Source organism: Biomphalaria glabrata, chromosome 13 (genome assembly GCF_947242115.1).
Source record: "Biomphalaria glabrata chromosome 13, xgBioGlab47.1, whole genome shotgun sequence".
NCBI classification, from domain to species: Eukaryota; Metazoa; Mollusca; class Gastropoda; family Planorbidae; genus Biomphalaria; species Biomphalaria glabrata.
In genome coordinates, this window is record NC_074723.1 from 3,561,029 (window position 1) to 3,575,433 (window position 14,405).

General features: G+C 34.5%; 1 protein-coding gene across 3 annotated transcripts; it reads left to right on the forward strand.

Annotated features, from left to right (window-relative positions):
• The first annotated feature begins 1,624 nt into the window (after positions 1-1,624).
• On the forward strand, positions 1,625-14,372 carry LOC106053541 (uncharacterized). Of its 3 annotated transcripts, none has more exons than XR_008774434.1 (6): positions 1,625-1,731; positions 6,752-7,638; positions 7,895-8,014; positions 8,967-9,109; positions 12,423-13,607; positions 13,693-14,372. XR_008774434.1 is itself a non-coding variant. In XM_013209107.2 (5 exons), exons 2-5 carry the CDS (start codon positions 6,831-6,833, stop codon positions 12,486-12,488), a joined length of 1,137 nt encoding a protein of 378 aa, XP_013064561.2. In that variant the 5' UTR covers positions 1,633-1,759; positions 6,752-6,830; the 3' UTR covers positions 12,489-14,372. The 3 variants fall into 3 exon arrangements, 1 of the variants encoding a protein (XP_013064561.2); XR_008774433.1 differs by having other exon boundaries at positions 1,633-1,759; XM_013209107.2 differs by having other exon boundaries at positions 1,633-1,759; positions 12,423-14,372.
• Positions 14,373-14,405: the final 33 nt, after the last annotated feature.

Here is a 14,405-nt window from a genome sequence, read left to right on the forward strand (position 1 = left end):
GTCGTCATGCAATCACTAGATATGAAGTATCTCTATTATATTTCATTAGTAGGCCCCCAATACCACACTTATAAAAGACTTATGTAGTGCAATTTTAAAGATGACATCACTGTTGAAAGGTGATCTCAAACTTCTGTACTATACAATTTTTGAACTATCCATGCGCGAGAACAGCATTGATATACAGATTTAATCCTTATAACTTAAGAAAGGCTGAAAAATAGGAACTTCCCAAGCACTGCTTGTCAGGGTTGTGTTAAAGCCTTAGTTCTTTTGCCCGGGCCCCTGACATTCAACAGGCACCTTGGTGCTCACAATAAATAACTCACTGTTAATAATGTATAATTGTTTAATGATATGAATTCAAGTTATGATGACAAACTGATGGAGTAATGACATTGAATTTGAAACATTCTAATATTGTGGATATATGAATTAAACAATAATTCTACACCTTGCTGTTCCACAACGTACACATCAACGTTCCACAATACAACACACTGCTGACTCTAGTCTCCAGTGTAGACTTCCAATCCCATACTAACTCCCTGTAAAGACAAAAGTACAGACAAACTAAAAAGGTCTAGTATACTATGGCATCGAAAACAACTGCGAAATGCAGTCATGCCTTAGATACTCGCCCTAAACTGGGGAACACAGAAGAATCTCAACAAACGTTACACCAGCATAACAAAACCACTCCATAAACTTACAAGCAAGGCAACAAAGAAAGTGCGTTAAAAAAGTGTGCACTTAATAAACATTGGTGCTATAATACCATAACCTACGCACCGACACTGCTCTAATTTTCTAATTTTAAAAAAGTACCAAGAAAATGTCGTGTCTTATCTTATTTATTACAGACGTTACTTGAAAAAAGAAGATAAAACCTGCGCATTTCATGTGTCAATCTATAGTCATGCATGTTAATCAACGACTTAAGTCTTGGTTTTCCTGGCTGATTTAGGCAACCCATTTTATTTTCTAATGGCATTAAGGAAGAAGGAGCATTTGTAGGAATTTGTTCTAGCGTTTCAGCTTTTGATGCTTTGCATTTTATGTTTGTTTTACAAGTTTCGGAGTAAGTATTAGCTTAAGAAATAAAGATTTTTAGGCCCTATAATATATATAGGCTATTAGCCTAGATTAGCTTAAGAAACAAAAGTTTATTAGGCCCTATAATAGATTAGCTTAAGAATTAAAGATTATTAGGCCCTATAATGATGGCCGTCGAAACTTTCTGCATGACGTAAAAGAGATGATTGTGGTATTTGGGAGAGTTCGAACTGAATAAGACAATCGCTCGATCGATGTCGATATATATATTTAGGGCCTATATATTTATATAGCCTATCTATATAATATATAGGTATATATCTGTCTACAGCTCAACTACTATAGGCTTCAGTGTTATTATTTATTAAAGGCCTTTATTAGGTGGCTTTCCTTTTTAATAATAATAGATTCTACAAAGGACATTAAAACAACAATAACAACAACAACGATATCTATATTTTGATAACCATGTAAACTAAAACAAAAACTGAAAAAGAAAACGGAATTCGGGAATACCCAATGATGATCTGGAACTATAAATAATATAGAGACAGGATTATTCCAATTGGTCTACGACCAGTTCCAATTTTTCCTGGAATAGAAGGATACATTATTCTGAATAAATCTGGTGCTGATAGAAGTTTAGCAATAAAAAAGTCTATCATAGTGTATAGTGTAAGTCTATATATCTAGATCTACTAAGGTAAAGAAAAAGATTTTTAATTAACTCGCTTTCTATAGTTCAATCTTTTTCAATATAGATCTAGATCTCATGTAATCAAACTATATATATAATAAATACATTATACTATTTATAGGCTATAATATAATAAGTAGATTTATATAGTCTATTAAAGTCTATAATATATGATTTATATTGAAATCAAGATCTCATAGATTGAGATCAGTGTTTCTCAAACTTTTACCAGTAGTGAACCTTAGGCTAAATGAGAAAAATATTATCGGTTTTTATCCCCCCCCCCCCACCCTTTTTTTAGCGGCCCCTGAAAGGGGAAAAGACGCTATAATATTAGTTTTGTGTGAAATGACTGTCCGTCCGTCCGGCCCGTTTAGATCGCGTAAACTAGAAAAGATAGTGAAAATCCGACATCATAATATTTTAGTCCATTAAAAGTTCTGATGTAACGGCTACTTTTTTCTTTTCTAAAAGGGAAAAATCTAATTTTTAAAATCACTTATTAAAGCAGTCTTTTTCATAAAAATACACTACTTTTACAACTATTCACTATAAATATAAACAATATATACTAATTATTTGCCATATTTGTAACACATTTATGCAAATGGTTTTAGATTTTTTTTTATTTACATTTTTAATGCTTCGTTATGTAAGTTCTGTCCTACTATAAACTACTATACATCTAGGCTACCTAAATATAAATGTTTACTTTTTTTAAAGAGAAAAAAATCAGTTTAGTATGCATATAAGTTTGATATAATTTAAAACAACAAATAATAAGTAGTTTTTATGATTGCGTGAGCTGCATTGCTTCATAGAGAGCATAGAACACTTAACTAAAGGAATTATTTTTTTTTACGGAAATGGTTTTTTTTTAGGATAGAATAATTACAAAACAATGAGATCAATTAGATATTTATTATAAGACGTCAGTTAGGCCACGTTCACATCTAACTTCACATTCACTTTTACCTATCCTTTGGTTTGTTGGACCGCTGGGGCATCACACAAGATCTGTCAACCTTCTTTCTCCATTCTTCTGTCATTTGTCTTTGATCGAATTTAATTTTGATTTTCTTTCTGAAAATATTGAAACTTGAATTTTTACTTGCCCGGGTGGACCTCTTCGGGGGCGGATTTTGAGTTTGTGTTTCCACACAAACTGTCTTTGTAACCTTGTTTATTCTAAGAAGCTGCAAGGGGGTCAGAAGGAGCGCTTACACTCCCACGGTGTGGGAAGGTTTTAAGAATGTACAGAAAAAAGAAAAGAAACTTAAATTCATATAACATAAATTTCAAATGTAGCCACTTTTTCATACATTATACAGTATATTAACACTAGATCTAGTTTTAGAAGTAATCAAATTTTACTAAATCTTTCCGGTAATATATATTGTGTTTCGTACTCTACATGTTTTTGTAGGCTTATAGGCCTAAGCGGTACTGGACCAGATTGGAGATGCAAGGGGATCTGGGGAGCGGTGTAGGCTTTATCCTGGAGAATATTTTTTTAAATGCGCAAAAACCATTGCGCTATATTTAAAAAAAAAGAAAGTACATAACTTCAAGTTTTTATTTCATGCTTTGCCACCACTACCGGCGGCATAGACAACATCAAGCCGATATGAAAACTAGGCCTACTCACAAATAATTACAATTTTGGCGCATTCTTTTTGGATCACCCATGTTACTGCCAAAACCGAAGTATGAAGGCGTATGGCCAATACCCAATGTACTTGAAATCAGAAGTGTTTGTTCTACTTTGGCCGGCCACTTCGCGAAAGTCTGGGGATTTACATGGCCAATGACCAGTGCTAACGTAAGACTGTCCGTTAAGCGGTGTAGCAGCACATTCTTGTGTAATATCTGTTGGCTTTGCTGTGACGATAATTTTCAGTTTGCTGCTGCTTTTTTTGTTTTTAAAGAGAATGCCCTGCCCCTGCTGTCACCACTGTGACTTCTTTTATTAATTAGACAGCCATTTCTCGGATTTCGCGCAATGGCTGGCTAGATTGCCGATTTCGGGTTTTGGACGTAAAACACACACACACACACAAACATGGGCGCCTGCAGGATTTTTTGCAGGGGGCTGCAAGCTGCCACATATGGCTCAAAGTCGTAGCTTCAACTTTTTTACTACAGAGAATATTAAAGAAAAGAAATGGTGCCCCCCCCCCCATTCCTATGCAATATTAAGTTCATTGTTAATACTTGTTTCAGGAAATAAATTAAAAAAAAACAACAACATGTGATTAAACTATTTACTGTACACTTTGGTAAGTTTATCCGTGCGGCCCGTGCATCCCTAGGGTCGATCAACCAAAAATAAATTTAAAAAAATTAAACACTGCCAAAACTGTCCATAATTGTATACTACTGCATTGCTTCTCATCTCGATGGACAAGCCGGTGATAAACGCTTATCTGGCAGTTGTATTATTCTTCTTTACGTTGCAGCTCTTGCATCGTTTTAGGATGTAAGCTAGACAAAACAAGTTGAACTCAGCATTATTATTGCTTGAAAAGCGAGACGTTAATGAATAAACCAACGAATCAAGATACGGTTCTGTAATAATCCTTAAATCCAAACATGTTGGTTTTTGCTCGGTTTCTGTCGACTGCCAATTCTCGACAGCTGCAACTGAATACCCGGGTACCAAGTGTATCTGCCAGCAGTATCGCTTTCCTCAAGATGCCATCCCTGAAGTGTTCGTTAACAAGGTCAAGTTGGGTTTTTATTATGTCATTAATGTGACTGCTGATGTGATGTTGGGTGGCTACTATGTTACTGTGGACAGACAGTAACATCACGGAAAATAGTTTAAGAACGAATGAACATTTGACGATAATTCAAAGACAAATCAGAAACACTTGAGAGCAGGCACTGATTACACATAGGCCTATGCAGTTTGTCTAGTTTCACTTACTGCCGTTATTCTAAAATACACCAAACAGTCAACGATCATCTTAAAGTTGTGACTTAAAGCGCTAGTGTCTCCCACAAAAGAGGTTAATTTAGTATGAATGCTCTCGCTTGGGACTGTTATGGAAGAAATAGATAATATTCTTGATGATAGCAGTACGTACATCTGAAACGTCATTGGGGTCAATGATAAAAAGTTTAAGTCTGTGGGACGCGCAACCGACAAGGTCTGCTTTTGGATATTTTTCACGAATTCTGGCCAGAACACAGTTCTGAAGGCTAGCCACCTCGGGGCAGCCATCGTAGCCTTGGCTGAGTAAGTTGTCGATGTGAAAAATGTACATAATGTTTTCGCGGACAATGACGTTAGACACAGGCAGTGCGTCTCTCATAACAACAGTGACAAAACCAATGAATCCTTCTCGAGTACAATAGCCACCGACGAATCAAACGCTTAAACTCATCTGTTCTGTGCCTGAGATATCTGCGGTTAATTCATGCTGCTGCTCGTATATTTTGTTTTCTTGCTGCTGCCAGTGGTCCGTCAATACAAATCAACGTTTCGTCTCAGACAATGGCACGTGAAGAACTTTCTAATATCTTTTCTATCGTCAACTGGTGGACGTGCTTAACCTCTTTGGGGTCCCCCTTGCATTTTGACATTCGACATCATGACATGAGATAATGTACTTAATAAATATATAACCCTACATTCAAATCAGTACAGTATATTAAGACTCTTTTAATGAATAATACCGTTGTTTATTGGCGAAATAATTCACAAGTGACAAATCTCAATTCATATTGCTACATGTCGTGATTTCTTTGCAGCAAAAGCATCTATAACATCATCTACAGCGATACTGTCTAGTATTTGTGACTTCACTGACATTAAAGCCATGCTTAGCCTTTCTGCGTCATTGTGCTCCAGAGATAGTTTTTAATTTACTTGAGCTTTGAGAATGATCTTTCATAATGGAAGTGGTCTGAGTTAACAGTATTCCAATGGTTTGATCACACATCATTACCTTATGAAGCCAGCTTCCTCAATATGTCAGCTGGTTATTGTGGTACTGGTTTGTTGATGAAAAGTGCTCATGTATCAATGACATCATTGAACAAGCGATTTGCCTGTATTTCGTCAAACAGGAAAAAGTAACACAGTTTTTCATCAGCGTGTCATCATCCATAGACTGCAAGAGGTGTTTTAGCTCAAGAAGAAACCCAAAGGTGTCCACACTTCAGATGTTTTCTCTGACTTTGGTAAAGGGTATTTCCCTGGAGTTTCTTTAGCACTACTTCTCTCACCAAGAGGCAGTTTCACTTCTTCGACTGCTGTATCTTTGTTTGAATCATCTGAATAGTGAAACTTTTCTTCGGCACGTTCATGGTCTCCTTTGTTGTCAGTGCTCTTATCGGGTTTCTTCTTATATGATAGAGATGATGAAATAAACTACCCTATATACCAAGTTACTTCCTAAGAGTAACACGGCACTAGTCAGCGCTATGGAAGTTACTCCTTGAAATTGAGAGTAACCCCGCACGGAAAGTGTTAATAATCTGTGTGGAATACATACAACAGGGTCACAAACTTATATAACAACCGTGAAAAGCAAGATTATTGTGCAGTGATGTAATATTTAATTTATTTAAAAACAATCTTCAAATTCTCCCCCTCCTCCCCCACCCTAGCTATGCCACTGTTTATATAGATAGATACGGTGCTTTTTTTGGTGACGATATGCACCGGTACGGCGTACCGGTCCCTTTTTCAATGTGGGGACAATATTAGCCTAATTTTCTTGCATTTTATCGTTTAATATTAGTTTAATAGTTGTTAAAAGTTAGGCGATCTATCCCTGAGTACGGGCACCTATTTTGTTAAAAAAAAAAGCACTGGAAAGATAGATAGATAGATAGGCCTAGATAGATAAACAAAGAGAGAGAGAAATCAAGCGACCAGAGAGTGTGAGAGAGAGAGAGAGAGAGAGATTGGGGAGGGGACAAAAAGAAATAAAGTTCAAGAAATCTCAAGTGATTATTAAAGAGCTAATCTAAAAAATTTTCTTTCAGAATTTGGTTGCAAAGACTTCATTGGTTGATAAAAACAACAGACTTAAAATATTTTTTAAAAAACTATTTCTGATTCATCATGGCTTACAGAGGGCCTAGCGAGCATTTTCGTCCGGGATCACATTTTCTAGATGATTTTAATTCAGAAAGAAATAACCACGCCCATTTGCCAACTACTATTGCATCTAAATTAGTAAAGATTATAAATTCATATGAACACGGAGAGGTTGTTTTTAGTCAATTATTTAGTAAGCATTTTAGACGAAATCAACAGGATGATATTTGGAGGGTGTTAAACGATGAGGATAGCAACTTTACAATTGAAAACAGATCAAGCCCCTACGGTTTCCTTGGTAACGAGGTAATACGTGTACATACAAAGCTAGCTCTTTGTGCTTTTCATTGTAGACAAGGAAGAGATGGACGAAATAAAAAATGTGATGGTCAGTGCGGTGCATTACACCTTTGTCGCACTTTTCTTCTGAAGTCAAACGAGGCATGTCATTTTGGTCGAAAAGGAAAATGCATGTTTGGCCATGATTTCTTTTCCCAACACAATTTACATCTTCTAAGGGAAAACAACCTTGATGGATTAAATGAGCGTGAATTGCGGGCCCTGTTTCAACTACCTCTGAGCCGCTGCAAAACCACTACTCCTCAAGTGTGCAAATATTATAATAATGACAGACAGAAGTGTACTAATAGACATTGCACATCTCTACACATATGCTCACAATTCATTCTTCAAGAACAACATAAAAACTGCAAGAAGAACCACTCGTTTCAGGATGATCAAGTCAGAAAAACTCTGGATCTTTTTGAGATTGGTGGTAAAGATTGGAGAAAAAATGAAGTTTTTGAGATTATCAGCCGCTTTAATGGCCTAGGTAGGTGATCATTTTTTCATAGAATTTTTTTTCTTCCGAAATGGAAAAGGGTGGGAGGGGATAATGGTATAGAGTAAAGAAAGTTCTGTTTCTTAAAATCCAACATTTGCTTAATATTACGAGCGAAATAATCCCTCTATAAACTTTGTAAAGGAGGAATTGACTTTTTTAAAAAGTAGTTTTTATATTTTTCTTGTTTTTAAGTGATACTGTATTATTACTATCAAAAATCAAAATCCTAAGTTTAATTTTACAGAACAATCAGCTGATGGCAACCAAGAAATGTATAGCGACTATAGTGATAATGAGAGCAACTATTCCGAAAGGTCAAGCTTCAGCAACTACTCAGGATCACGACAAATTATTCGTCACTTAGGTAATGTACTTTACTTACTTACTTAGACTTAGACCCTCCCATCCGATTAGGCGCATTGGGCGGCAAGCTGTCTCTCACAAAGATCTAGCTGTTACTGGCATAAAGTCTAAAGCCTCTTCCTACCTGGTGTCTACTGCACTAAAAGTCCACCATGATAATGTGGCGCCAACTTATGTTAAACGAGGACGTCCTTGTCTGCGCTTTCCTTGTATTGGCTTCCTTGTCATCCCAATCTTGGTATGCGTAATATTGTCATTTAATTCTGTTGCAGATTCTTCAATGGGACTAAGAGTAATAATAGTTTTAGGAATACTAATTTAAAAAAAATCACATTTTCAGTCCCAGTATTCTAGACAGTTTAGGGTGTACAAGACTCTTTAACTATTACTATCCTCATTCCTCAAACTACTATTTTAGTATATTTAAGTACCCTTGTCTGACCTTGCCATCTATAGGGAATAGGGAAGATGATGTAAAGGTCATCTGTTGCTTTTCTTTTTCGCCGTTAGTTAACTAGGGTGTCATGTGGCCAGCACAAAGACTAACCAACAACTATCCCAAAATAATGGCAGTCAACCAGAAGAGTTGGATGGACTCAGCATCTTAAAAATCATGAAATTTAAAAACTTCATCAAGATTCAAACAAGTACTATGCATTCAGAAGCCAAACATTTTACTACTCAGCCACCATGCCCTGCCCCTTACTACTATTTTATGTATGGACTATTTAATGTATGGACTATTTTATTTCTTAGACATAAAAAGAAATGAATATACATGTATAAAATCACTAAAACACATTCCTTGAATTTAAACTTTAATTATTATGCACATGACAAAATTGGATTCATAAGAGTTAACTTTTAATTTTTCTTTTCAATGAGATGAATATCTAATTCGGAAATACATGGCTGGCTTTTAATGTACTTTTACTTATGTGTCTTTACTTTAGATCATGAAAGATCACAGTCTACTTGTGATGGATGCAAATCATTAAAGCAAGAGATGCATGCCCTGAAGCTAGAAATGACCCAGAAAGTAATGTCTTTAGAACGAGACTTTTCCCTACTGAAATCAGAAGTTCAGAGTGTAAAAGTAAGTTTCTTAAATACATTATTTGCCTAGTATTTATGTAATTCTGTTTCTTTTTACAAAGCTAACATCAACTCTTTTCTGTCTGTCTGTCTGGTACAAAGCTTGTACACATTATTTGTCCCACACCAAATCTCAGATCAAGCTGAAATTTTGCACAATTTTTTCTTTTACTTGACAACACAAGAAAATAAAAAAATAAAAATTAGTTAATTAACTATTGGTAATTAATTATTTTTTTGGTATTTCAAACAAGGGAAAAAATTTGTACTTTACTGAAGTGATGGTATAAGCTGATTAAGTCCCCTTTATAGGTCGTCATCTAAGTCTTAGTGAACACAACATTAAAAATAGGACGAGACTATAGAAACAATACCTAACTATACAATCTTCCATGTTTGTAGGCTCTCCACTAGCAGAGTGGTTACCGTGTTGGCTTGAAAAGCCTCAGAAGGCTTAAGCCATGAGTTCAAATTCAGGACATTCCCCCTTTTTAAAAACAAATTTGTATATGTTTTTTTTTATTGTTAGTCTAGATGTATTACAAATTTAATTACATGACTGATCCAAACTAATTGATACAAGTACACTTAATATAAGATTTGTTTTTTAAAAAAGTGTTTTTTTTTATATTTTCTTGTTTTTAATTGCTAAAGTGTAGGGACATCTTTCAGTTCACTCTGACCCAATCTCTTTTTGCCACTCTGACCCAATCTCTTTTTGCTACTCTGACCCAATCTCTTTTTGTCACTCTGACCCAATCTCTTTTTGCTACTCTGACCCAATCTCTTTTTGTCACTCTGACCCAATCTCTTTTTGTCACTCTGACCCAATCTCTTTTTGTCACTCTGACCCAATCTCTTTTTGTAAGTGAGAGGAGGTAAGGAGAATATTTCTGTGTAGTGGCTGGGGGCCCAGTGAACAACCCAGCTAGAGCTGTATCCCAGTAAAAAAAAATCCTGGTCTGGTCTACATCAGGATTGGAGCTTGAGCTCCTTGTTAGGCAGCAGGCCACTTACCCACAGCTCCTTGGTTTCCCATCTCCCTTGCTAGGGTAAACTCCTATTCGGCTCTTTGGATTGTATGCGGGAATGCCATACAACTGATGAGGTTAACTAACGGAATTTCTAATAATGAAGAATGAATATTTCAATGATATTAAGTACATACATAAGTGCCAGGCATGTAATACTAAACCAAAACAACTTCACACACTTATCTTCTTATCTTATATAATACAGACGTTACTTCAAAAAAGAAGATGATTACGTCCTACGCGTCATGCATTTAGTCATGCATATTAACCAATGACTTAAATTCTGCCAAGTCACTGGTTTTCCTGGCTAGCTCAGGCAACCCATTCCATGCTCTAATAGCACTAGGGAAAAAGGAGCATTTGTAAAAATTTGTCCTAGCATATGGGACGAGGAATGTGCCTTTATCGTTGTGTCTTTCAGAGTATTTTATTAAATTTTGTTTTTGTATTTGAAGATTATGGTTCAGTATAATAATAATAATAATATAATAATAGAATATCCAGTCCATAAAGAGTAATATAGTGCATAGTACCTATAAAAGTATTTAAATAATATTATAGTTATAACATACAACTTATTACACTGGTTGTTACAATTTATATGAAAACTATTTTTATTTTTTGAGTTTCTCCAACATACAATAAACTGTTAATAGATCAAGATCTAAGATCTCTAAGTGTTATCAAGATCTAAGATCTCTAAGTGTTATCAAGATCTAAGATCTCTAAGTGTTATTCAACCATTCACATGTCACTCCAACAAATAAATAAATAACTTTAATTTATGCTGCACATTATAATTTTTTGAATAAAATAATACTTCTTGTTCAATAAGATGGACTTAACTATTAATACAAGAAATATCAATATCACTTTCTAAAAATGTTATAAAATTTAGAATTTTAAAATTTTTTTATTATTATAGCTTTTATATAGCGCTACTTTCATGCTTATAGCATGCTCAGAGCGCTTTTGGTCCAATCTCATTTGTGGACCGGTGGGGGGGAGGGGGTATCTAGGAGTTGGTTTTCTGTGCTGCCTTTAGGCGCTCAGTAAACACAACTCTGCCCGAGTCGGGTGTCGAACCTCGAGCCCCCTTCTAGGTAGCCAAGCCAAGCCAAGTTCAAGCGCACTTAGCCTATCGACCACGCTTCCCACTTTTCAACTACAATGAACCAAAACATGACCTCTTTCTCTCTCTCTCTCTTTCTAGCATACGACTGCCTATCTTTTGCTTCATAACACTCTTGATCCAATAAAAGTAACTCGTACATACTCGCTTCTTGATAACAATAATTGGGTTATTTCCCATTGATCAATCTCAAAATATTACAATGTTACAATAGTAATAGCTAAACTAGGTGACCTACACCTGTCAAACATGGAGCCTCACTCTAACATGACACATAACCATCAAAAGCCAACACCAAGCTAACAATGTGTCAACAGCTACTCTGACTTGAGAAAACAACAACGCACTCATACTAGCAATATACAGGCTCTATAAAAGATAACTGAAGAACAATCGCCAGTGTAATTACTAATATTTGAAAATCATAGCAAAAAGCAATAATTAATGTCATCAAACAATGCTTGATATAATGTGACATAGCAGACTCAATGCCAACCCCCCCCCCCCCCCAAAAAAAAAAAAAAAAAAGAATCAATATATAAAAACTGAGTACTTCCTTGGACAAGAATCAATTGACATATACACATCTCCATCATCAAAAACACAGAAAATGGTTGTGAAGAATTGTTCCCAGAAAAATAACACTTTTGATTGTTGAAAAATAAGTTGCTAAAAATGATAGTGTTCTTAAGCAACTTGCAACATTTACTTTTTTTTTCTTCTCCTACAGGCTTACTTATAATACAATCCTAAACCAAATAACAAATGATATATCAGCATTTAATAACATTTTCTTTTTGTTGTAATCTATTGACTTGTATTAAAAAAAATAATTAGAAAGTTAAAACTACAGTTTCAATGCTTACAAATCAACATTAACACATACAATGTTCTACCTCGAAAATCGGTTAAAAGCAAACTTATTGTTTGACTTAAAAACAATTATATTTCAACGGGTCATGAGGAATGCACTATGGACTGTACTTGTAATAGTCCCAACCTCAAAACCTACCTGAATTACACATTGTGAAAGAAACTCCTGAAACAAGTCAAGGAAATAAACACAATTCATTAATGTTACTTTGTTCTTACGGTACTTATGTAAGGTCTGTTATAACTTTTTAAAAAATTGTTTATCTTAACTTTAGGTAAACAAGAGTGCTCAAGAAACGTCTGCCAAGAAATGTCCAATATCAGGTATAACTTTTAACTAATTATTTTTACAAACATTTTGTGTAACTGACAAAGAGATTATTACATTTACTTTATTGAGAAATTTATTTTAGTGGGCTGTGATCTTCAATGTGTAGCTAGCACAAATAAAATTTTTAGAAATTTCACTTTCTTTTTATATGGTGTGCATGTTATTAAATGAACATCTCTTACTGAGAGCATTGGGACAATAAAAAAATGAACATTGAATGAAGAAAGAGAACAAAATAAGACTAACTAGAAAGTAAGGTATTTCATATAACATCTGTGAATTTTTTTTTTAAAGAACTTTACCATGATTATTGTATATAGGCCTATTATTACAATATTAGATATACTTTTTAGTTAGTGATAAATAAATCCTATCTTCTGCTAAACAAAAATATTGCTCATATAACAATGTTTATTGTAGTTTTCATATTGATTTATTATACTTGTTTAAAGTTAACTATTCCTGTTATTAACATGGGGATAAGGGAAGTCCTAAAAGGGAATTCAGGAATACTTTGTCCCATTTTGGATACTGCAACCTTCAACATTTAAACTCTATTGTTTAGATTAAAAACAACATTTAAAAGATTTCTGTTGCTGTTGTTTTTTTTGTTTTTTTTCATTTTTAATTGGCAGCTATTGTATATTTTACTCAATGTATTTTGCAGCAAGGGAAACAACTGAAACAATAGATTATTTTCAAAAAAACTTTTTGAATAGTGAAGTAGGTGATTGAGTAGTCTAAAAAATGAAAACAAAAGTCATTTAACAATTATTGTTGAGTCTATTTAGAAAAAACTTTTTTGATTAAAACATACAAACATTGCTAGTATGAAATAAAGAAGTAAAAATAAAACAACAACTAAAACACTCAATATTTTTAGTTGATTTTCAATTACTTTTCAGTCCTAATTATTCAAAAAATAATTTTGAAGTTCTTACCATTTATAGCTTGATGTAGTCTGTTTTTCTTCAGACAATATGAGTACCCCTTTCAGTTCTTGTGACCTGCAGGGGCAGATAATGTAAAGTTTGTCTGTTTCTATGTCCAACGGTTGTGAGGGTGTCATGTGACCAGCACTACAACGAATCACCTTTATTTTCTCTACTGAGACCAGGTATCCATTAGGGTTGGGTGGATTCAGGGGCACCCTAAAATTCTGAAACTCAAAATCCCAGTCTTCACCAAGATTCAAACTCGAGACCCCCATTAAGGAAGCTAAGCATCTTATCACACTGCCACCTCAGTACTTGTGTTAAAATTCTAGATCATGTTAATTTTTTTAAGACTAATTTAATGTATATTTTCTATTATGTTATCAAGTACAGCTTACTTTACAATATACCTCCTTTTATATTATGTGTTTGTTTTGAGAAAGAAAGAGATCTCAATCATTTATAATTTTAAGCAGTTGTTACACTTGATTTGAAGTTTTTGTAAATGTTAATCTAAACACTGTATTTAATCTAAGGAAGTGAAATACAAAATTTTTTTTACATATTTTTTTTTCTGATTCATTTTTGTCTCATATCAAAATTGTGTAACTACATTTTTTTAAAAATGTTGTGAACATCATCATCATCATCCATTTGAGTGAGGGCTCATCCTCTCTTGCAAAAGCCCTGGACAGAAACCCCGCTGTCCTGCATAGTGCATACATGTCACCATACAGGTCGACAACTTTGGTTTCCCAGATAAAGATCAGCAAGTCTGGGGCAGTCGAAAAGAATATGAGACACGGTTTCCTCTTCTTCCCCTCAGCGGGGGCACTGTGAATCAAAATTTGGCCATAGCCGTGAGAAAATGTTGTGATAAAGTAGTAGTAAATGTTATAGTAATTACCTCCACTTTTTTATACATTTATATATGTAATAAAGATTTAAAGATATAAGAAGATATCGTTTTTATTTTTATGTATGTGTCAGTG